The sequence below is a fragment of the Pieris napi genome, chromosome 3 (genome assembly GCF_905475465.1).
Source record: "Pieris napi chromosome 3, ilPieNapi1.2, whole genome shotgun sequence".
Lineage (NCBI taxonomy): Eukaryota > Metazoa > Arthropoda > Insecta > Lepidoptera > Pieridae > Pieris > Pieris napi.
In genome coordinates this window covers 12,702,563-12,727,039 of record NC_062236.1, presented here as the reverse complement: position 1 = coordinate 12,727,039, position 24,477 = coordinate 12,702,563, and the positions used below count along the sequence as shown (strand labels likewise).

The 24,477-nt window shown below is 33.5% G+C and overlaps 3 protein-coding genes and 1 pseudogene across 6 annotated transcripts; 1 reads left to right on the top strand and 3 right to left on the bottom strand.

Annotated features, from left to right (window-relative positions):
- Positions 1 to 782: 782 nt before the first annotated feature.
- On the top strand, positions 783 to 9,398 carry LOC125063217 (kynurenine aminotransferase). 3 transcript variants are annotated; one of them, XM_047669532.1, is made up of 10 exons: positions 783 to 942; positions 1,110 to 1,256; positions 1,961 to 2,114; positions 2,628 to 2,754; positions 3,429 to 3,538; positions 4,316 to 4,559; positions 5,229 to 5,395; positions 6,341 to 6,527; positions 7,950 to 8,113; positions 9,259 to 9,398. In XM_047669532.1, coding segments are annotated over exons 1-10 (1,365 nt in total). In that variant the 5' UTR covers positions 783 to 940; the 3' UTR covers positions 9,322 to 9,398. The 3 variants fall into 3 exon arrangements, with proteins under 3 accessions (XP_047525488.1, XP_047525489.1, XP_047525487.1); XM_047669533.1 differs by having other exon boundaries at positions 806 to 946; XM_047669531.1 differs by having other exon boundaries at positions 829 to 872.
- LOC125063219 (UPF0605 protein CG18335-like) lies at positions 9,352 to 23,999 on the bottom strand. Of its 2 annotated transcripts, XM_047669534.1 has the most exons (8): positions 23,815 to 23,999; positions 22,590 to 22,728; positions 20,959 to 21,055; positions 16,781 to 16,956; positions 16,492 to 16,654; positions 15,948 to 16,086; positions 10,552 to 10,650; positions 9,352 to 9,498 (listed from the first exon to the last, which is right to left on the bottom strand). In XM_047669534.1, exons 1-8 carry the CDS (start codon positions 23,859 to 23,861, stop codon positions 9,429 to 9,431), a joined length of 930 nt encoding a protein of 309 aa, XP_047525490.1. In that variant the 5' UTR covers positions 23,862 to 23,999; the 3' UTR covers positions 9,352 to 9,428. The 2 variants fall into 2 exon arrangements, with proteins under 2 accessions (XP_047525490.1, XP_047525491.1); XM_047669535.1 differs by lacking the exons at positions 16,492 to 16,654; positions 16,781 to 16,956.
- Positions 10,919 to 15,735, bottom strand: LOC125063216 (elongator complex protein 3). The gene is made up of 7 exons (XM_047669530.1): positions 15,095 to 15,735; positions 14,706 to 14,870; positions 14,361 to 14,475; positions 13,825 to 14,075; positions 13,309 to 13,474; positions 12,817 to 13,029; positions 10,919 to 12,260 (listed from the first exon to the last, which is right to left on the bottom strand). The coding sequence occupies exons 1-7, from the start codon at positions 15,655 to 15,657 to the stop codon at positions 12,066 to 12,068; spliced, it is 1,668 nt and encodes a 555-aa protein (XP_047525486.1). The 5' UTR covers positions 15,658 to 15,735; the 3' UTR covers positions 10,919 to 12,065.
- LOC125048503 lies at positions 22,350 to 22,456 on the bottom strand (annotated as a pseudogene).
- Positions 24,000 to 24,477: the final 478 nt, after the last annotated feature.

Below are 24,477 nucleotides of genomic sequence, written 5' to 3'. Positions count from 1 at the left end.
CGATGATGAAGGGATGAAGATTTTTAAAAGCCCCGAAGTACCAAGGTATTTAGTGCATAATTTATACCCATCAATAAAGTTATAAACCGGGTTGCCATTTATCAATATTATAAATACATATAGCGAATGTCTTTCTTTATAAACACAGGTTTTAGATTATGTGTTGTAATCAGGCAGAAAAAGCAGTTTTATGTTTGTGTGAGTGTGGGGAAACAATAATTATCTTCCACAGATTTATTTCATCGACAAAAAATTCACCCAATTACTTAGGTTGGGTTAATTTCTAATGAACTTTCTTCAAAATTCATTTCATTACAAAAAACCAAAACCTAATATCATTAACGGTGTAATTAAGCGGTGGGGATGATTATAGATATCTAAACTCATTGTGATTGCATTAAACTATTAAAACCATTAATAATTTTATGGCAGATCAAAGACCCAATTACTATCCTTGTTAAACTTATATACCCAATACTTACCTTGTAAAAAACGTAAAATAATTGTCTGTCAAACAGTCTAGCCAATGAAAGGCAAAATAAAAACAAAAACGTTTCTCGTCGTTTATAATATCTACTAATGGCAATAATATGCTATATTAATTGTTATTTATTATTCAAGGTGCTTTATGGGTCATAAAAAATTAAATATTCAGCATTACATAAAGAATACATGCATAATAATATATTCAGACAATAAAATAGAATAATCTTTTGTCTTGTTAGAATTGAAATTTTCAAATTCTGACAGTAACGCAAGTTTGACTTTGACTAAGGAGTTATCAGTCAAGTCAGTGATATTCTAATTACTGTTTGTTTTAAAGTTGTGGACTGTTGATGTCTGATGACATTTAAAACCTTATACATTGCCAAGTAATTTCCTGAATTTTAATTTAAAAATTAAAATACACCTTTGTTGAATGATATCACGGAACCTGTAAATGTAGGTAAAATTTAAATTTTTCGAATTACTAATATGTGTCGGAATATGACGTCATAACTAATTTAAACAACTTATACGTATAATATTGTGTTAGCTATATTTACATTCTGATAAGAATAATTGTCCAATTATATAGTTCATTTCTGACGATATATAATCATGTTTAGGTGGAGACAAGTGTTATTTGCAATTCGTAATCCCCGGGCAGTATTTGAAGGATCAAAAGAACCACGAAAGCAGTTTTCTACAAGAGTTACTATGTGTGATAAATTCAAGCTACCGGTGAGATACGGTGCAGGAGAAGCGAGTGTTTGGTAATATTTTATATTGTTTCTATTTGTAACGAAAAATATCAATAATTAGAAATGGTTACTAATTTCTATTAAAAAATATACCAGTAAAATTTAATTTTTTTTAATATCTATTTCAGCCTCATACAAAATTCCATTACTACAGTAAATAGCCAATTACAATATATTTAAAATCCTTGAAAAGGCAATATGTATATTATAATGCTTTTTTTCATAATATTGAATGGTATTGTAATGAGAAATAAAAATCTTTAACTTTTAGGAAGTTTCTCCAAAGAATTAAGCCAGATTGTGTAATAATAGCATGATTGTAAAACATTGTTTTTGAAATGTGAGCTAGATATTGGTAATAATATTATCTTCTATATCAAATGAAAATAACCTTTTGACCTCAAGAGTGATATTATTGAATGACATAGTTTTAAACATATTGAATTTGTAGTTTCACTTTTTCATTCTAATTTTCAGTTTAGAGGAAGAATATTTTTACAAAGGCTCATCTACAGTTTATTTAATTACCCGCTATTTCTAATTATGAAATCATTAAATATTTTAATTAGATTTTTTTTTTAATTTGAGTTTTTGTCTGCTGTTATGCGTATTTAATCCTTATATATATATATATAATAAATTAGCAAAAATATATATATTACATAGTTTATTACACTAAATCCTCTATGAACAATTTATATTTATGTACATCACAGGGTAGAATACATTCAGCTAGCTGCAGAATACAAACCAGCAGTGAACCTCGGACAGGGTTTTCCTGACTATCCACCTCCCCAGCATGTGATCAAGGCCCTGTCGGATATAGCATCACCAGATAGTTTTCTGCTGAATCAATATACTAGAGGATATGTGAGTTTCTGTTTTGATAAACAAGACTGCATATTGTTTGATTTCATAAAATTAAATTTTAAATTGATATATTGTTTATATGACTATGACTCTTTTAGTAGGATTAAAAACCTAACATAGAACCATTCTACATAGAGTAAGTCACTTTTTACTCTCAATATGTACTTGTAGTTATTGCAGAAAACTATACAATACAGAAATAATTATTTTGTGGGTTATGATTCAAATCAAATTATTTTGGTTTTTGTAATTGTTATTTGTAATGTGTGCCCTAATAGAGGCATACATTATCGTCTATATAAATCCATAAAGTTTACAATAACTATTATAAATGGATTATGATAACTACTCTACTCAAATTTATATCACATATTCGTTTGGTAGTATGTAAAAACAAACAAGATTGTCATGTAAAAGATAGTTTAAATTCATTAAAAAAAACTCACAAATGTTACTGTATACTACTGTAGATTTAATGTATATTATTATCCTATAAAATTTTCTATCTTCCAGGGCCATCCGAGACTGGTACAAAACCTATCAAAGGTATATTCTCCCCTTATTAATCGTCAGTTAGATCCATTGACGGAGATTTTGGTTACAAATGGCGCGTATGAAGCTCTATATTCTGCTATATTGGGTATGTCTTCTAATTGTCAGCACTTCAATATTTTGTTCCGATAAGTTATTGTATAGCTATATGTGACCATTTAAATTATCTTATCGTACAGACTAAAGACTTATTATACATCCTTTTTCGTTATCTCTTTGCAGGTGTAATATAATGCGCAAGTGTTAAATTTTGAACAAGTGCAATTTATTTCAAAACACAAGAGTAACTTGAATTTTTTAGTTTTCCCTAAAACCTTCCAAACTTAGAGCTTCCATTAAATATTTTCTTAGATAATGATGACATCATAATAAATGAAATTCTTAATAAAAAAGAGGCTATGGAATTGACTTCCAATCCCTATTCGCTTAGCTCCTTCTCTATCCTACTTTAAATATCTATTGTACAAACATTATCTGTTCACATCATATCCCTAACTTTCTTACTGACGTGAGACTGATCTAGAATTGTCGTGATTCATGTGCACTTTTTATGTTTTATGTGTCCTTTTTTAGATTTTTTTAAAAATATATTATGTATTTTGCACTTTTTGCTTACCTTATCAATTATTTTTTTTCAACAGTGGCGGCCTGGAAGAGATCGCTCGAAAGCGATACGGCTGCCAGTTGCCCTCCTTTTCATTTAATTTTGTCAATTTTAATATGTTATTGCAACGAAGTATTAATAAATAAATAAAATTTCAGGTCATGTAGATGAGGGAGATGAAGTGATAGTGATAGAACCATTTTTTGATTGTTATGATTTTATGATCAAATCAGCTGGTGGAGTGCCAAAGTTCATTGCTTTAAAACCGGTAAGTGTTGCCAACTTCATACTTTTATTCTAATGCTATTATAATATAAATATATTTATCGATAAATGTAGGTATGAAAGAGCAACCTGTGTTTTTATAATCTAACCTATATTACTTAAATTGTGTCCTTTGTTCTCTAAATGTAGATTTTTATTTTATTTATTTATTTGCTCAACAGTATTATATTTAGATATTACCTATGCATTGTTTTATATTGTGGTAACTGTAGGAATACCAATAGAACTGTTATGCAGAACAATAATGGGATCTTTTAAAAAAAAAGATTTAATGATTTCAATTACAAATATATTGACTTAGAATACAAAGGAAGTAGTATATAATATTAGCACGTCTGCTCGGATAAGAGTTAGGAGATCGACTGACTGGATGGGAAATGAGAGGTTGTTTATGCATGGGAAGAAATGATGACGAGGATAGGGTTTAGGGTATGTCAGCAATATAGGATGCATTGGGGAGTTGTAACAGAACGAAATAATTTCTAAAGAATTCAAAATATTCACTCTCCAAATTTTTTTTTAAGTTACATTTTTAAGTTACAAAAAACCGACACCCTAAAGTTAGCTAAAGTCAATATTAGTTTGTTATTTTAGTTTTTTTCTTTTTGCTAGGTCGCTTTTTCTACAAACGTAAAATATTTTTTTTTAATTTGTATCTTGTTACGCCAAAGAAGTATAACTTCTCATGCGTTGACATGAGTACACACACTTATTTTAAATCAGCATTTAGTTGGGTTTTAGAAGAAATTTTTTTTTTTAGAAACCTACTGAATCTGAATTGACTTCAAACAATTGGGTGTTAGACGAGAAAGAGTTAACATCCCTCTTTAACTCGAAAACTAAAATGCTGATTCTGAATACGCCCCACAATCCCCTGGGAAAGGTTTTCAATAGGGAGGAATTGGAAGTTATAGCAAACTTGTGCAAGAAACACAATGTTCTGTGCTTATCGGATGAAGTCTATGAGTGGATGGTCTATGAACCCAACAAACATATACGGATGGGTGAGTTCCGAAATATAGATTATTGAAGTGAAACTTCTTTATCGGGGTTGGAAAAAAATTTAGTGTAACATTTTTTCGTTACGCGTTACATTTTTCGGTTACGCGCCATGTTGCTTTTTGAAGCCAAACTTTATCGGCGTTGAAATAAAAGTTTTTTATCGACGTATGGGAGAAATTTTGTAGCAAATCGTCACGTTTTTCGGTTACGCGCCATCTTTTTCTTGTCCCTACCACGGTTGATCCGAAGAGATTCGAAGCCATTAATAACAAAAATATATAATAACGATAACAATGATAGTAATAATTCTATTACAATTAATGAAATTCTGTAACAATCTTAGTAGTAATAAGGTAAAATGAAATAATTGTATTTGTATTCATGTCTATGATAATAAAAGCCTTTTGTTAAACTTTATTTAACCAATTTCGTTAAGTTGCATATTGTAGATGATTTTTCGAAAAATAAGGTCATAAAGAAGTTTCACTTCTTACGTGTGTACACCTAGTACACGCACACATTTTTTTATTTTTATTTATTGTTATAAATCAAAAACTATTAGACTGGTTACCGAGAACTTTGTGGATACAAAATATACGTGCAAATGTTATTCAAGTCCAACAGTATAACCTCCTTTTTTGAGGTCAGTTAAAAAGTATGAATATTTTTAGCGACCCTGCCAGACATGTGGGATCGCACCATCACAATCGGTTCAGCCGGTAAGACGTTTTCGGTGACCGGTTGGAAGATCGGATGGGCGTATGGCCCACAGAAACTTATGCGCAACTTGCAAGTTGTTCATCAGAATTGCGTTTACACTTGCTGTACACCCATTCAGGTCAGTTTCACTTTAATTTTGGCCATTTTTCGTTTTTATTTGCCATAAGCGCACACTTGCATATGAATATATTAAAATAATAAATATAAATTCCAGCTCGTCAATAACTTAATAGTATTATATATAATTCCGTTGTTTTTTTTAAAATATTTGTGAAAAATTATGAACGAGCCAGGGAACCCTCAATCATTATCGTGCGTTCGTATCACGGCTGTGATTTATATATCTTAACTAGTGGACCCGACAGACGTTGTCCTGCATGATATTTCAAGCAATTAGTAAAGCAAAGTATGAAAGTACCGACTGCAGCGCCATCTGGCGGGCTAATTTGTGAATCTAAACCATTCCCAGATCCCCTTGAACACACACAAAAAATTTCATCAAAATCGGTCCAGTCGTTTGAGAGAAGTTCAGTGACATACACACTCACAGAAGAATTATATATATAAAGATTAGAAGGAAAATATAACGAAGAAATGCGCAAACAATTACCATTACCCATTTTTAAAAAACAAAATTGATTGTTTTTATTATTATTATATACAGGTTGTCCCAAAAAACGTCAAGTCAAGCGGTCGTCCAGATATAGAGCCGCCTTAGAGGGTCACTGCTTAACTCTCGTTTTTGGGACAGCCTGTATATATATCCTAATGTTTGGGATATGTCTGTCAGTTTATATTCATTCCAAGGAGAATTAATTCTATTATCACCATATTATATACAGGTTGTCCCAAAAAAAGATTGTCAAGCGGTCGTCCAGACATAGAGCCCCCTTAGAGGGTCACTTGCTTAACTCTCGTTTTTGGGACAGCCTGTATATATATCCTAATGTTTGGGATATGTCTGTCAGTTTATATTCATTCCAAGGAGAATTAATTCCATTATCACCATTTATTGAACACCCCTCGTATGTATTGAAAAATCGAATCGAAAATGTTTTTATAGGAAGCAGTAGCGCGCTCATTTGAATTTGAATTGGCTCGTGTCAACACTCCCGAGTGCTATTTCAACTCCATCAGCCGCGAACTGGTCTCGAAACGGGATTATTTCGTCAAAGTTTTGAGGGAGAACGGATTTAATCCAACTATTCCTGATGGCGGGTACTTCATTATTGCTGACTGGACGAAACTGAGTGAGAATTTTTATTAATAAAATATATTTTCCTTTTATCGTTTAGTTTTTGAAGTGTAACTTCTTTAGGCGCATGAGGGTAAAAATTTTACGGATGAAACGCAATAATAATAGCGTCACAAAGATGTGCAGCGTTTTTGTCGTAGAAAAGGAAGAGAGCGATTGAGAGAGAGTGAGAAAAATACACGCTATTGGTTGATGTATTCGTTTAGTAGTTACATATTAAAACTTTAGATGGCAATTCTCTCGCATAACGTCTTGTGCAGTAATCAGTGTGTAAACAGTGTGAATATAGATATACAAATACATGAAGTGATCATGTACTGGTACATGATCACTTGATCATCACATGATCATCTAATTGGGCTCTCATCTTAGTAATATTTAATTTACAAGGGTCCTTGTAAAACGTTACGATGCGGGGCGGAGATTGAATTACGCGTTATTGTTAATATTATTTTCTACTTTGCAGTACTTTACACCACATAATGGTAACTTTTAGGTATAAAGAGTCACTAGGTGGTCACGAAACGTTTTACTATTGGGTACAGAAAAACGTTACGGCGCGTTACATGGGGGGTCATTAATCTCCAAAAATTGCGTGACGTAATACTTGAACGCTCCCTGATTTCAGTTTTCTTTTTTTATCTATTAATGTACTTTGACTTATGTTTTCTGTTTCGTATATTTATTGTTTAAGTATTTTCTTTTATAATATGTATGTGTGTAGCTTAAAACACATCTTAAACTTATAAATAAATGAATACATGATTAACCCGCATTATGATAAACGAACATGTTGTTTATCATAATGCGGGTGATTAGAAAATATTAAAAAAACAACATCTTATTACAATCCATTGAAGCTAATTAACGCAGCTACGACCGTCTTTACGTCCATTTATCTATATATATAAATGTTATGTTGGTTTGTGTACGCTTCAGAAACTCAAAAAGTTCTGCACCGATCGAGCTGAAATTTTAGCATAATATATAATCCGCATCAAGGATTGTTTTTATCTATTACTAGAAAACTCGGCGAACTCCGTTTCGCCACCAGATGGCTTCGTTTTATGTAACATTTCGTTAGGTGATCCCGCTTTTCTGTTGAAATTTTTCCTGAATTTTCTTTACTATAAACCTCACGGAGCCCGAGACATTTCCAACGAATGCAAAACCGTGGAAATCGGTTCGTGCGTTCTGGGGTTATAGCGTCAGGAAGAAAAAACCCGACTTATTTTTATATTATCTATTATTTTTTTTTCCACAAGTTTTGCAAAATTAAACTTATATGAAATGTTTTCTTTGTTTTGTTTCTCAACCATTCCATCACAATGTGCCACAGCGAAGCGTGGCAGGGTACAGCTAGTATTAAATAAATGTATTATAATTAAATTGTTTTTTAAGCATTTTTTTTTTTCAGAAAACAAAATAGATCTGTCTTCAGAACGCGACAAGTATCAAGATTATCGCTTCACAAAGAAATTTGCGAAGGAAGCGGGCGTTCTAACAATACCACCTTCGGCCTTCTATTCTGAACAGCACAAGCATTTGGGAGAAGATTTCGCGAGATTTTGCTTTATTAAGGTAATTTATGTTCAAGCAGGCTCTAAAAATTGTTATTCCCCTTCATAATGTATACTTTAGGCATGTCTCTTTTCTTCACATCGTAAACAGAATTTAACGAAGAGACGCTAATAAGTCAAGTAAAAAAATTTGTGGCTTTTTTTTTAAATTTATATAGAGCAGTCTTTGATATACAAAAAACCCAAGATGCACAATCAACGTCTAAAAAACGTCCTCTAAAAATGACCGCAACATTCTAAATTGTGCGCTCATTTCAAATAGTCTCGCGTCTAATAAGTGGAGTCGATGTTATTTATTTGTGTTTTTTTTTATAACTAAATTTATGTACTTTTGAACTTTTTTGTGTGTAGTTTTTGACAAATATATTTACGCTATATAAAGTGAAGGTCAGGAGGTAGCCAATTTAACATTTTTTTTTAATTTAAAGAAAAAACTTTTTAACCGGATTAAAGTTATGTATTATTATAAATTTACAACTATTTAACATCCAACACCTTTTGTCTTCAGTCACCGTGACCACGCACGCTGTAAAGTACCCGAAAAGTCGGATAAATTTAAAATTATGTTAAATAGTTGTAAATAAAAAAGTCATGTTCGACTCCACTCAATACCTTGTCCTACCGATCACGGTCGGTCGTCAAATTTTATTTCTTTATGTACGTATACATTGCGTTGTAATAACAACTTTAAGCAATTCGCGTAAGGTTCATTTTGCAATAATATATGCTTGTAACATATACTGTTATAGACATACTGTTATAGAAAGGGACAGAAATAGTGTTTCGGGACACTTTTGAGCGTTACTTTTATTCGAGACTGTGCATCTTGGGTTTTTTGTATATCAATGAGAGCAGTCAACTTAGTGTTATAAGCCTTATGGTACAAAATAGACGTTTATTAAAATATTTGTTGCACGTCTATGTGGGTACATAAATTCATTTACAAGACTACCCTCATTTTTGTGACATGATATTTTCTTATACAAATTCCGTTACTTTCCATATTTCATTTATAACCATATTACACAGGCTTTAAGTGTAATAAAACTCCGCTTAGCTTCCAAAAAATTATTGTTTCGTAATCGAATCTAATACCTCCAGTGTTAAACCTTGCCATATTTACTAAAAAAGCTATTTTGTTTACAGAAAGACGAAAACTTAGCACTCGCAGAGAAACTTATGAAAGAATGGAACGCAAAGAAAAAATAATTCAAAGAATCTGTAAATAAAAACGTTAAGTGTATAAATATATGTAATATTGTATATAATATAAAATTTGTAATGTTGACAATGAAGTTTCATTTACTCTCGACAATTTAAGGTTTGAAGTCGCCGCGAAGCCATCTCTTCGCATCGCGAGTGTCATTTCCGTATGTCTTGCCAAATCTGAGGAAAATTTAGTAGATTATAATATTCATATAAACATGTAATAGTTTTTACAAAGTTTATTTTTAAAGTATCGAAACTATTTCTCGTAGTTTCACTTGAACACTAAACTTCAGATAACTAGCGCGAAATATTGCTACCATATGTCAAAGTTTTTGACATACCTACCGGAATGATACTTAGCGTTAAAGCCGAATTTACATTACGAAACTAGTGTTATGCATGTTGGAAGTTTCATGAAAATAGTTGCAGCACGTGTGAAACTACTTTAACAAAAAATAATAGTGTCGTGAAATCAACAGTATCACCAACGACATGGCTCTGTCAACATCAAAGCTTCATTTTTGTTTTGGATCCCAAAGACACTCGTTACGCTGGTATTCGTTAATGAATTTTATATTTTTATCAACTGACCAACGTTGGTTTGCCATTTTGGCGGTCATTTAGCTGCACGATGCACTCAAACACACACGTCTGCCCTGTGCAAATGCTTTCGCGACACTAGTTTCGTGTCGCGTTTTCATCGTGAAAGTAGTTGCGTGACATTAGTTTTACAAAAAATATGCGCATGGCACGAAATTTATCCAGTGTCGCGAAACCGATGCATGCATTATGAAACTGTAAATTTACACGTGAAATTGTTGATGAAATTTATGTCATAAAACTAATTCCGAGCCACTAGTTTCGTAATGTAAATTCGGCTTAAGTTTCGACTTGGAATCACTTTAAACTATTGTGCAATGATCTGTCTATTAATTACAGCTTACAAGACTAACAGAAAACTAGTGTTTTGATTAAAATATAATAGTGATTTTCGTTTTAGTAATAGATAATAGAACAGCCAATTAACTCGCTTTTAGTTTTATTGGCGACAAATTAACCGATGTGAGACAAACTAAAAAATTGCGTGACAATTTGTTGTTTAAGATGGAACTTATAGCAAGGTAGTAAACCAGTTTAAACATTTTTAAGCAAAAAGTTATGGTAATGACGATGTAATTAACGTTTCTGTATATTGAACCTAATAAAAACAATATAACATTTATAACTTACCTAAACAAACACCCAGGAACATGGCCTGCATAGTTTGGCAGCATGCCGACGTGTTTGTGATAAATCTCCGTAGGATTTATGGATAGAGGAGGATCCGGTCTGGAAAGGACATATGAGGTATAAAAACAGGCTACAAAAATACTTAAGACGTTTTTAAAAAAATAGTTTTAATGCTCTGAACTCATTCTTTTTCAGTAATAGATTGCGGTGGTAAGAATAAAAAAAAAACAATGGCGGATTTCATTCCACTCTGAATGGTAACACGAAACAAATTCTGTCATTACATTTAAACCTCTTTAAAAAAACACTGGTTTATCCTTCAAGTATACGCCAGTCCTACAAACAGGACAACGAATAAAAAACAATATTATACAATTTATTTAATACCATAAAATTACAACATTGAAAAGTAGACATCAATTTTATAATAGTACATTTCTTTTAGTCATTAGATAGTATCTGAGATATGAGTAGTAATAAATTCACCGTTTTTCTCGGTTGCACTTACACCCATAACATGATTACTAATGCAACCTGTAGCTAATAACTGCAGTAGTTCTACCGAAAGTTTTAAAAAGTATTTGTATGAAAAATCTTTTATTTCAGTGTCAGTGAGGTAGAACGTAAAACGGCGAAGTTTTGGCGCGAATCGTTTGACTTTGACAATACCAGCTTAGTCCAATCACAGACACGCGGCCAAAACTGTCAATTGCTTCCTGCGTAGCCTATTTTACACTCCCACCGATTTTTATACATAAATATTATATTATAAGTGTCTTGAAAGGTGTCGTATATTTCTTGAAGGTCGTGCAAATCACTTGTATAGAAATTATAGCTATTAAGGAATTTATCATTTTTATAAGGGTTTGTAATTTTACAGATGACCATATAACATTATTGAGGCCATAGAAATAGGAACATCAGAAATTGAAGTTTTTTTTTAATTCAGGCCAGCATAAAAGTACACATATTGTAAATTCTATAAATTGTATTGAATCGTACTTATTTTTTTAAAATATAATTCGTACAAGCTAGCTTCTGGACAGTTTTTAAAGTAGTTTTTTAATAAATAATTAAATTAAGTTATTTAATCCAAGGTTGCTTATGACATCAAAATCTACATTCATTGAAGTAACTAGAAGTTTTTTGTTAAGGAAGGCTTATTGAAGTCAACATTTAACACAACATCCAATACTATAGACATCAAAACATCAACTTTTTACGTCACATATTGATTCGTATAATTAATATCAATACAGGATAAAAATCAAATTAAGATTAAATCTGGTTTCATTAAACATAAAACAACTCTTTGTTGGCTTGAGGTTAAAATTTGTTAAAAAAATAATATTTTTTACATTTAAAACGTATAAACTTGATATAGTGTGTATTTGGACCTTCGTAACTAAAAGCCGGAATATCATAATTTAATCATAAAAATAAATATTTTATAAACTTTATTTCTTAACATCTTGATCACATCTGGAAATCATATTCGTCGAAAATAAAACAATTTATGCCAACATCTTGACCATATATGGTCCTTCAAGATGGTAACCGATCTTCGCATAATAGTTCCTGGTGCCAACTCCTGATATTACTGCCATTTTGTCTGATCCGTGTTCCTCTAAAGCAATCCTTTCCGCTTCCTCCATGAGGAGCATACCAAACCCTTGATGCTGAAACTTTGTTGGGTCGCGAGCATTTACCTGAAATTTTTTATAGATTAAAACAAAATAAGCAGTGGTTCTCAAGTGTCACTTGAAACACAAACTAGACCTACTGGATAAGGGAGCGTTCAAGTATTACGTCACGCAATTTGTGGAGATTATTGACCCCCCCCTCCCCCATGTAACGCGCCGTAACGTTTTTCTGTACCAAAGTATAGTAAAACGTTTCGTGACCACCTAGTGAGTCTTTATACCTAAAAATGACCATTATGTGCTGTAAAGTACTGGAAAGGCGAAAATAATATTAACAATAACGCGTAGATCAATCCCCGCCCCGCATAGTAACGGTTTACATAAGGCTCCCCCAAATACGTTACGTAATACTTGAACGCTCCCGAAGACGATAAAAAAAAATGTGGACTGATGACGTAACGTACGGGGAAAACCTGGATGAATGTAGCTCCAGACAAAGGGATATAGAAAAATATGAAGGAGGCTTTTATCATAAAAGGGCCATACGAATACTAGGACACTAACAAAACTAACAAAGTTTTAAAATGAAATCAATGAAATGATTAAATCTAAAGTAACATACCGGTACAACAGATCCGTAGACATGCAGTTCCCTAACAATACTGCACTGTGTAAAATTGGCATCTGGCCCTGGTTTGAGCTCGGGTCTATATGTGTCTTTGGCACATTTCCTCAGTCGAAGGAGACCAACTAGGATATCTTGATCGGAATCCTCATATGCGAGAAAGGTCTCCCATCCACCATTTGCAACATAATCACGACGTACCAGTTCCACCTGAAACAATAAATTATTTATTTAATTCAGTATTGTACAATTTTAAAACATGAAATCCACAAAGTTTCAACCATTACTATTTTCCTCTATACTCTGTGGCATAATATTGGTTTTGTTTCTTTAAACAAGAAATTTGTTGTTAACTAAATATAAAAAATGTTTAAATAATTAAGTTGTTCAACCCTAGTCTTGTTTTATAAATAAATTCAAATTTAATATTTTTTTACAATATAAGGCATCAAAAGCAGACGATTCATTTCAGAATCAAAAGAATCTTACCTGATATGGCCTGACTTTATTATGTATCTCCTGTATCCCCACCTCCCTGGTCCTAACATCCCTACAATCTGTACCCAAATCTGACATGCGCTGTAATGCAAGCTCTCGGAGATTACCATGCTCCACTCCCGATGACACTAGAGGCATTGGAATGTCTCTTTGTACCCTGAAATTGTTTTTTAAATCATTAATTATTTACACAATAAGGGTTCTTAACACAGAACAAAATTTAGGATATCAATATTGTCTTGTCCTGCAAGTGTGTATACTACAAATGATTGACAATTGACATAAGGTACTTTTCAGGAGTTGTCATTTGTCAGTGAGAATGCCACATCAAGTTGACTAATACCTATTTGATATTATGAGAAGTGGAATTGTTTGTTTGATATGCTTTGTTTATGAATAATGGTTGCTATGAAGATTTTGTCAAAATCAGACCATAATGCTTTCTTGTTATTTTTATATAACTTACTAGAGAAATTAACAATGCACTTTCTAGTACTTAAAAACTACCTGTAAACTCTAGTCCAGGGCGGAACCATAGCTAATATATTAGCTATCAAATCCACCAATGTAGATGGAGGATAACTCTTGTACCGCCCAGTTTTCCACAACTCATACAAGCCGGTGCCCCTAATGACCAAAGTGGGGTAAATCTTAAGACCATCAGCACGGAAGGCTGGGTTCTCAAAGAACTCTTTAAATTGTGCTTCATCACGTTCTAAATCCATATTCGGTAGGTCTGGCATCATGTGGGCGACAATCTGAAATTCATAGGTATTTTCGTACATTTATGTTGGAATAACTTAAAAATAAGGCACATTTAGATTATATTCTATTATGTATTTAATTTTTTTATTCATTTGTCATGTACTTAATTAGCATTGAAGAATAATTTTAGTTTAAAATTCTTAGTACAAGTTTCTGTAGCTCTAACATGAGTTTCAATATATTCAAAGACAAACAATTGTATAAAACCCTTTGTAGTGTGAATTATCTAAATTTAAATACCAGTCAACTGAATTTAAAATTTTGTAAATCTTAACTACCTTAAACCCAGCATCCTTAGCCAAACAGAAGTTCTCACAAACAGCTTTGACGGTGTGGCCTCTATTTGTGTCTCTGGCTATGTCCTCATACACAGACTGAACTCCTATCTCCAGCCTGTACAGCCACAAATAAATTAAAAATTACATATACAATATAATATGCATGTGTATGATATTACATTATTTTAATATTTTTGAATAATTTTGGCATAGAAGGCTGGGGACTCAAGAAAAATGTTCCATTTTTATTTACACACCAATTAGTAAGAAAGATTCAGTGACGAGTTGAGTCTGGCCATTGGGTTAATATCCAACTAACAATAATTGTACTAGTAGAATAATTACCTAGTACATCCATAATTAAGCATGTCACTCATGTGTCTTTGTAGGCAGTAATCAGGCCGAGTCTCAATAGTGATACCAATGCATTTAGTTTTTGCCTTTTCTGAATATTTCACAGCCTCTGCAACACTGCGTGAAGTGTGGCCAGACAGAGCATCATGAAGATTCCTAGAAATTAAGTTATATTAAACATAGAAGAGAGAAAATAAACAATTATTACATCTCCTTATAAGAGGAACAATTTTCCATTTCTGAAATATATTCTTTTTAATTTTATCATGTAAATTAGATACGAACAATGGTAAAAAATCTTACTTACTTAGCAATAAATGATAAGACACCATGGGCTTGTCCCATTCAAATTAGATATAACAAATTATTTTGGTACTTACCTAATAAAATAATCTCTGTAGTCTTCAGGAAGGCTCATAAAAGTTCCACCCATAACAATAAATTCAACTTTATCCACACTATGCCCCAGTTGTTTCAACTGCTCAACTCTATGACGAGTTTGTAAGTATGGATTATATCTTGCTCGAATTGCTCGCATAGATGTAGGCTCATATCCTGTGTAACTCTGAGTCGAATATTCAAAATCAGAATCAGGTCCTCCGGGGCAATAAACACAAATATTGCCAGTAAAGTTAATATGTGGGCAACGATGAGGCTTACACATTACTGCTACTACAGCAATACCAGATGCCGTACGAATAGGCTTCGCTTTCAGCTTTGGTAACAAATAACTCTTGGCATCTGATGGCACAGCTGCAATGATATCGACTAGCCGAGGTGATGTGTCCAGACCATACTTTGATGAAATCCTCGTTTTCATTTTATTGAGGTTAACATCTTTACCCTGGCGATGAGCTGCTTGCAATTCATGAATTATTTCCGATATTACCATCACCATCTTTTCCTCTTTTGAGAGTTCCGGCATAATCTTCTTTTTCGGCATTTTTAACCGTTTAAAAATTTAACGCGTGTTAATACTTTATATGATTTTTAAATTTTATCGCGTTAACAAACAAAAATTCAAAACACAATAAGTCAAGAAACTGACAATTTACCAATTCCATCTCGGATCAATACTATAATGACCACAGAGTACATTACTCTACACTACAATTCAAGATAATTTAAAAAAAAATTCACAACAGACGTTGCTACGCAAATAAAGCCATAATAAGTTTCATATAAAAATCTATTATGTATAATCCTTTAAGCATAACAGGACTTAATACATACTTGACGACGTTTACAGGCGCCCATTCTGTACTTTGACGTCGCCTGTAGTTAGATGAGAAATCGCACAAGGCAGAGTTTGTAACTTTCTTTGATGAGTCGCCAAACCGCTGGAAACCATATGGTACGTGACCAGCAAAACCTGAAATGCGACACCCAACTTTAACATGGCCGTTTAAAGACAATGATAACGTGTTGCTATATATATAATAATAGTTAGTAAACTAACGAACAGATTCGGCTGGATTATAACCCCAAATTTGATTTCTAACAAATGATTGATGAATTTTTGCGTAAGACATTAGGTAAAATTTATAATCGACTGATAAAAAATGTCACGAAAAAATAATTTCCGTTTGCCAACAAAATGTCAAAACGCATGTCTCTATGACAAAGCGTTTTAAGCACTAAGTATAACCTCATTGCTGTTGTGTTTTTTTTTAAACAAGTATGTATTTAGATGTAGGTCGCCTTGCTATTGTTTCTAATTCCAATATTTTTTTACACTCTTGACTTGCAAAGTAAATCTTGAACCACAACAGCTCACCTTTCTTTATATATTTCTGTGGATCTGAATCCTCCATGAAGTATGGACTGATTGAATGAGACGCCGGTGACAGTTTCGGTTCATCCATTGGCAGGTCTCGTAATATTCCCGCACATTCCGGCCTCACCACCACTAATGGTAACTTAAACTCCGCAGTCGCCGACTAGGAAGAGAAAATCCTTGGTAACAATTATATTTCTTCTAAGAAAACATCTCTTCCATAAACCAGTCATTCTTTTTCAATCACTTCTCCCATTCCTCCATTTTGTACCCAGTATAATAAACTCACAAATCGATCAACCAGGTTCCACGGTTGGCCTTTCCCTGCTTGCAAGTCCACGACTCTTTCAAGCTGGTTCCTGGCTGAGCGCTGGTTAAGTTGTAATTTTTGAAACTCTGACAAGGCCTCTGTTGCTGCTACGGTATACCGCTGTCCGAAGTGGGCGTTCAAACGTGGTAGGAAGCCTATTAAATTCGTTGATCATTAATACTTAATCACTGGATGCCAAAGCCTATACTTAAGCTGTTACACTTTAAACACAAGAAGTAGGAATAGACTTTCCAGCTTTCAGACTTCATAAAACTGCTCAATCGTTTATGGCGAAATGTATACAGATATATAACAATATTCCAGATCATGTAACCAAACTTCCGCTACGTAAAAATAAACTTAACATCAAGGAAACCCTAATAAAAAAGGATACACAGTTCAAGAATACATAGATGATAACAATGTGTGGGCACTAATGCCGCTATAAGATAGTGAGATGGCGCAAATTGAATATGCCAAGTCGATCAAAAGGCACCTAACCATCTTTTCACAAATCCATCGGAGTCATAATAATTAAAGTTCAAGTCGGAATATCTTTGTTTAAGTCGTTCTCTTTAAATAAAATTATCAATTGAAAATAAATTTATTAGGGTTGTTAAGGGTATAAAAACCAGTGTCACACTCACTACAACCTTTTAAGTCTAGGCCTCATATTTCTGTATGTTTCGTGATCTTTTCTTTTTAAGAACCATCCTTCTGTGCTTGACACATGCTGTTAATTTTTAGCAAGGCATGCCAGTTTCCTCTGCTTCACGTAATAGTACGAGAAAGTTTTAAATGCGCACTAAGAAAGAAGAATCCATTGTCGTGATTCGAACGCGCGCATTATGGTTCTGTTAGGGCCGTGGAATCAAAATGCCTTTTTAAAAAACAGTATTTAATTAGAATAGTTACTATACAAAAATTTGACAACCGCTCTCTAAGAAAAATATACACAAACTGACTGAAGTGATGAAGTCACTAGGAAGTAGGAACGTAATCCTCTAAAAGTCTGCATTGATGTTGCAGATGATGAATTAGCATTATGGCTAACAATCTAGGGATGTGACAGACGACAGTTCGCTAAAGCCAGTAGGCCAATGCTATTTAAGACAACTTAATGTGATAAAAAAGTTTTACAAATATTAGTTTGATGCAACAAAATTTAAATATGTGTCATTAATCACTAAAATTAAAATTATATTTCTTTCTCATTATGGCTGATTTACACAGGGTCAGTAGACAAGTCAGTCGCAGCGCCAATGTCGGCGCCGCGACTGACTTTAACTGTTTACATGAAGTAAGTAGTAGTGGTGCGTTTCTCACGATGAGCACACGTTTGTGAAGTCAGTGGGAAAAATGATATCGCGAAAACAACTGAAACGACGATTTAATTATTTGTTGAAAAATTTATTTATTTATTTACAATAGCATTTTTTATAAAGCCGTCCAGTTCTTGAAACCACTTGACTTTTGGGACATATACGTTCCCACTAGCGCCAGATCTGGTGGATTTTTGTATCTTGTCGAGCTCTAAATAATATGTAGCCCTTATGGCTTTAATTTTATTTTTTACTTCAGTAGAAGTGAGCCCTTCGATTTGCATTTGTTGAGCCATATTTTGCAACGCTGTTGACCGCATTTCTTTATTGCGGTAATTTAGGGATTTAATATCCTAAAGGCACTCGTTTTCGCCATATAATTGCACCAATTTTAAGGTTTCGTCTTCGCTAAGCTTAATTTTTATCGCCAGCGAAAAAAACGTGGTCACTCTACAACGCAGCGGCAGTGACTAACCAGTAACCACGCACTGACTTGTCTGTTTACACGGGGTTTATTTGGCTGGCGTGGGGGTGCGCGGGTGGCGGGGGGCGCCAACTGACTTTAAAATATTCGTGTCCGAATATTCAAGTCAGCGCTGACTTCAAGCCACTGTACTGACTTCAAATCAGTTTACACAGGGTTTTTTTCGGGTCAGCACTGACTTGCCTCGAATTTGTAGTCAGTTACTGACCCTGTGTAAATCAGCTCTTAGACCTAACAATAACGACTTTGTGGTCAATTAGGACACAATTTTTATTTGATCAATTGATTACACTTTGGACTACACAATTAATCATTGGTTCTTCTCAACACACCTCTGAATATGAATCACAATTACCAAGCGTGTGTTTGATTGAAGTACTTGTTCGTTATTTAATTTATCGAGAAAGTTTCGCACACACTCTACGATTTATAATATAACAAATACGAACGATACGATGACAGAAGCAACGTAGTAAACAAAAAATTGATAAAACGGCCCCATTTGAAAAAGAATAAAGTGCTGTCTCATCAAGATAATTCACCGTGTCACAAATCAATGAAAACAATGGCAAAATTCCATGAATTGGGCGACTTTTTCTCTCCAGATTTGGCGACATTATCAGTTCTCAGACCTAAAGAGAATGCTCGCTGGACAGATTTTGCGCTGATGAAAAGGTAATCGCCGAAACTGAAGCCTTTTTTGAAGCTTAAGACAAATCGTATTATAAAAATGGTACCGAAAAAGTGTATGACCGCTAAAACCGTATCGCTCTCGAAGGCAGTATTTATTTATTTATTAAAACTTCGTTGAATACAGAAATATAATCATATTAATTATTGACATAATCAAATGAAAAGGAGGGCAACTGGTAGCCTTATTGCTTTCGAGCGATCTCTTCCAGGCAACCACTGTGTGAATAAAAGTTAGATAAGGTAAGCAAGAAGTGAAGTGCAATTCATAATGGAACAAAACAAAGCAATTGAAACATGTAAACAGTGATCAGGACAATATTTAAAATAAAGAACAGTTTCACATCAGATAGTACGAAAGTTAGGGCAGGGCGTCCACATCGGGACGAAAGGAAGATAGAGAAGGAGCTAAGCGAATAGGGACGGGAAGTGAATTACATAGACTGACAGAGACCTTAATGGATTTGCCAAGAAATAAAGAGTTATGAGATGGAATTTAAAGGATACTGTTTTCGTAAGAGCGTAAGCAATAGCTATAGGCTCCAAAAAATTGAAATCGTTTTTGAGATAGGAGTATTGAATAATCAAATCAAATTACATCATAAACAAATTTCTATAAACGAATTTTTCAACCCGCCTATTATCCAACAAAAAAGTCCAAATATATCACGCTTAAGACTTAAACACGTTTAGATGTTATTGCAAGCAATCAAATCAAGTAGATTCTAGTTACTTGGAAATGTGCTCACAATAATTGCAAATGAAGTGATTCCCGTTAGCTCAATCTGATATCCAGGCACAGTTCTGTCAGATATAGCTTCCTCTGAAGATAATTAGATTGGCCCCGTCAGATTTATACCTGAGAATTTCTTATAGCTTCATTCGAACACGTTCAATTAATCGTTGAGGTTTATTATATACAGTGGCCGGTTTTTACTTAGATGTTGTGTATCAGTTAAATAACTGTTGGATACGATATATATATATATCTTTAAAATATATAAGTTACTTATTAATAATTAAGTTTTTCTGGATTTTAGGATTAAAGACGTTGTATTTAAAATTGAATAACTTCTTATAAATTCTCATTATAATTTTTTTTAATAACCCTTTTGGGAACTTATTTTGTTAACATATTTTGTTAAGACATTTCCTCATATCGTCGCTGTAGAATGATAACCTCGTATGTCCAGAGAACAGGACATTACAGGAAACGAAAAAAAAAGTTTAATTTTGTAAATATTCGATAAAAATTATTATGTGTTTTTGTCCATAGTTTTAGATGGTAAAAAGGACTTACTTCATGATTATACCAGTTAAATGACATAAGAGTCTAAGAATAAAAAATATTGTTTTTTTGACATACGACGACATATATTTCTATTCTATATCTGTATCTGCAGCTGAGTTTCACCATTGGACGTCGAGGCAGAATACGAAATTCCACCCGTATCACCTCGACGTCCGTCGTTCCACAACTGAGCGTTTTTCGAGGCAGTTTTGCCGCGCTCTACGTTGAATCAGCTGCCCACTGAAGTATTTCCGAACCAATTCGACTTAGGATCCTTCGAGAAAAGAACGTACCAATTCTTAAAAGGCGAGAGGCGGAGTCCTGTTCTGTAAAGGGGAGCGACTGTTCTATAAAAAAAAGATTCACTCACCTTCATATCCCGGTATCATTGGGTGTTTATAAACCGGATCACCATTCCGAAACCGAGCGTTGACAACATCAATAGCTTGTTGTGGCGGACGAAATATCTGAAATACATTGGGCTCTGAGACAAAATTCATTTCTTAGTACTAAAATGTTTTTCTACAAAGAATGATCACGGAAGATTATCATATCATTATCAAGATTCTTAAAAAAAAGGGCGTGCGTTTGTACACATGTCAGAAGTGAAACTTCTTTAGCAAACTAATTTTTAACTTTAGATTTCCGATAGTTAGAGGGTGGGAAAAAGGGAAGATATGTTTAGAATCTACTAAATTTAATTGTAATTAAAATATTAAGTGTAGAAAATTTTTAAATTTTTTCAAATTTTTTATTTTTTTAAATTTATTTCTTCGATAATAAAACCACGTGGCATTTTAATTTACAATTCGTCATTTGAGATTTCAATCAATTATTTTGCATAAAAAAATACTAATATGTATTTCATATTCTCTTTACGAAATTTTAATTTTTAAAATAGTATTTCTAAAAGGTTATTCTCATTCTCTCTCTCCCTTTTCTTCGACAAAAACGCTGCACATCTTCGTGACGTACCGTAAAAAATTTACCCTCATGCTCCTAAAGAAGTTTCACTTCAAAAAAAAAATTCTCTTAGAAATAAAATCTAGTAATTTATATCGAAATTTGTTAGTGTTAATAAATCATCCACCATGCCAGTGTGTAATTTAAATGGCGTATTTTTTATCGTACATTGACTTCTCTTCACCACTCTATTACATTTTACGTACTTCCCCACTTCTCCGACACTTTAACTTGCAATAACGATAGCGCTGACGTGGCAACCTTTGAGTGTCTGGTATAAAAACACATGTCAAGAGTTAATCGTTTAACCTGTGGTAGAATCATGATGATTCCTCTAATCTAATGGGAGGATCCTTGACTACTAACTGGCCCGAAACCTCAGTGGCGAAGGTCGCGAAATGGTACATATCCTAAGCGGCCTTAGTATCACGTTTTCGCGGTGATTTCTAAGCGCAGATTGTAGAAGTCTACACGCCATTGAAAGGTAAGCCCGCGCTAAAACAACCACAGACTATATAGATAATATAGTCACGTATCATGGACAGCTGGTTAGCGGTGTTGTCTCCAACCAGGTGTAGGCAGTACGCGCAATAATACATATCAAAATTACGACCCTCAATACGAATTAATTATTCCGTATACAACGAAAAAAGAACGGCTTTTAAAATGCGTAATGTTTTTATAACATTGGTGCTACTATTATGATAAAAAACTTTAGAGGTGTCAAGGGACACCCGGATGGAACGAAATTCCTTTCGATTAATTTATATGCCAATCTTACGACGAAAAAAAAAAGCCAACATGACGAGGTGTTCCCAGGCGGTCACCCATCCAAGTACTGACCTCGCCCGACGTTGCTTAACTTCGGTGATCGGACGAGAACCGGTGTGTTAACAATAGCAAATAGCAAAAAAGTGTCGTGACAACTTTTCGTAAGATTTTTTTCCGTCTAGCCCCCTTTCACAACGCGTGATAAGGAACTTCGTTCCAAAAGGAAAGATTTCTTTCCCTGAATTGTATGTATCCGTTGAATCATACCTGGAAGTCATCTGCCGTTCTGTCAGACAGCACCAGCCTCTCCGAGTGATTGACACTGGGGTCCAGCAGGATCTTATGCGTGGTCGAGCCATATGTATCGCCAATTCGGTATTTGTATTCGGGACAGTGACCGGTGTATCTGACGAAATATCATTAATTCAAAAAAAGATTATGCAAATAATTTACTAAAAAAAATTTAAACGGGTATTTTAGGATGGGTTAGCTAGAATGTTGTTTAATTCGGTAGTCGCTTTAACTGACGTGGAATTTCGAGTTTAAATGTTATTAGGTCTAGGACGTTAGCTGGAGCAGGGTTGGCCGTGCTTGAGCGTGTGACAGATGACTCTCATCTATGAGTATGACTTTTCTTTCTTAGTGTGCATTTAACACTTGCTCGAAGGAATCATGGTGAGGAAACCATGTTTTAGACCCAAAAGTCGACAGCCTACTTGCCTACTAAAAATTGATTATGAAACAGATACAAAAATCGCAAGTGGCGCCACATATTTTTTTTCTATAAAGGGCTACTTGTACACCTATAGAAATTGGGGCACAGTACAAATTATAAATTATCTATGGTTTCAAACCTTACTTTTTACCTAGACGGGTGAAATTTCAAAAATTTCAACATGATTATAACTAGCTAGCTAGCTAACTGTATTAACTAGCTGTTTCACCTGCTTTGATTTGGCTATAGGTAGTTATCAGAAGTACAGAAAAAAGAAACAAAACAAAGTTATTGAAGCACTATCCCATTGCAAAATCTTAAGTGGAAGTGAGCGGGCCGTCGCGAGAATGGCAAATGGACAAAAAGGGTAACGAAGTGGAAAATATCACCAGGAAAAAGAAAGAGAGGTTGCACGGTGGGCTGACGAGCTTAGGAAGTTGGTGGAGAAGGTTGGGAGAAATTACCCAAGACAGAGAGAGATGGAGGCAATTGGAGGAGGTCCTTGGAAAAAAAATATTTAAAGTGTGTGTATATTTTGTAAATGTTTCATGGAATGAGGTTTAAAATATTATTATGGAGTGTTAAACACACAACATCGATAAATGCACTATCCAACACAAAAATAACGTTTTATATTATTATTTAAGAATTATAATATATAGTTCTTTAGACAATATTTTTAATACATTTAAGCAATTGTTCCTATTATAGTCAAATCAAGTTTTCTACTTTGTTCATCAAACAAACTTTAGTTTTATATTAGTTGATAAGATATACCCAGGAATATAATGTGGTTGTGCGATGCTGACCAAATCCAGAGCCATATTGTTAATTTATTTTATGCCAAAATATCACGCATAATTTAATAAGACACCTTTAATTTTGTCCGTTTACCACATTTATAACGATCTGTTTGTTTTATGGTGTTGTCTCGACATTTAGAATTTGACCGAGGATTTGACATTTCGCGACGTCTTTGAAGACTATTTTCTTTTTAAATTCATGGCTGCCTGTTGTTATATGTTTTTAGCTTATTATAAAATATGTAGTTAAATAATATGGGTTTATTAATAAAAATATTGATGTGAGTACGCAATTTTAATGCGTAATGGTTTTGGATTTTTTTATGCATAATTTAATGTTGTCGTATTTGACGAGGAAAAGTGACAGCTGTCATAGTCGAGGTTCGAATGCATGACCTCAGGGTATTGGACCACTTGCTTAATTAATAATAAACTATAAAGTTTGGGTGGTAATATAACAATATTTATTTATTGCAGTTACCTCTCCTTTAATCGTATGAATTGATATTTTTAGCTGGGTCGTCATGATTCTATTAAGAAAAAACAATATAATAAGGAATTACATATAAAATTATTACCTATAATTAATATATTACATACATATTACGGATATAATATATCATATATACTGCATTAA

Excerpts from the sequence above, each read along its gene's own strand:
- LOC125063217 (XM_047669531.1), top strand. The coding sequence starts at position 844 with ATGACATTTAAAACCTTATACATTGCCAA. Across the intron at positions 873-1,109 it reads AAAACCTTATACATTGCCAA|GTGGAGACAAGTGTTATTTG; the intron begins GTAATTTCCTGA and ends AATCATGTTTAG. Across the intron at positions 1,257-1,960 it reads GCAGGAGAAGCGAGTGTTTG|GGTAGAATACATTCAGCTAG; the intron begins GTAATATTTTAT and ends TGTACATCACAG.
- LOC125063216 (XM_047669530.1), bottom strand. The coding sequence starts at position 15,657 with ATGCCGAAAAAGAAGATTATGCCGGAACTCTCAAAAGAGGAAAAGATG. Across the intron at positions 14,476-14,705 it reads CTTAATTATGGATGTACTAG|GCTGGAGATAGGAGTTCAGT; the intron begins GTAATTATTCTA and ends GTGGCTGTACAG. Across the intron at positions 13,030-13,308 it reads ATAAAGTCAGGCCATATCAG|GTGGAACTGGTACGTCGTGA; the intron begins GTAAGATTCTTT and ends TTATTGTTTCAG.
- LOC125063219 (XM_047669534.1), bottom strand. The coding sequence starts at position 23,861 with ATGGCTCTGGATTTGGTCAGCATCGCACAACCACATTATATTCCTGG. Across the intron at positions 16,957-20,958 it reads AATGATACCGGGATATGAAG|GCTTCCTACCACGTTTGAAC; the intron begins GTGAGTGAATCT and ends CGAATTTAATAG. Across the intron at positions 16,655-16,780 it reads GGAACCTGGTTGATCGATTT|TCGGCGACTGCGGAGTTTAA; the intron begins GTGAGTTTATTA and ends TTCTCTTCCTAG.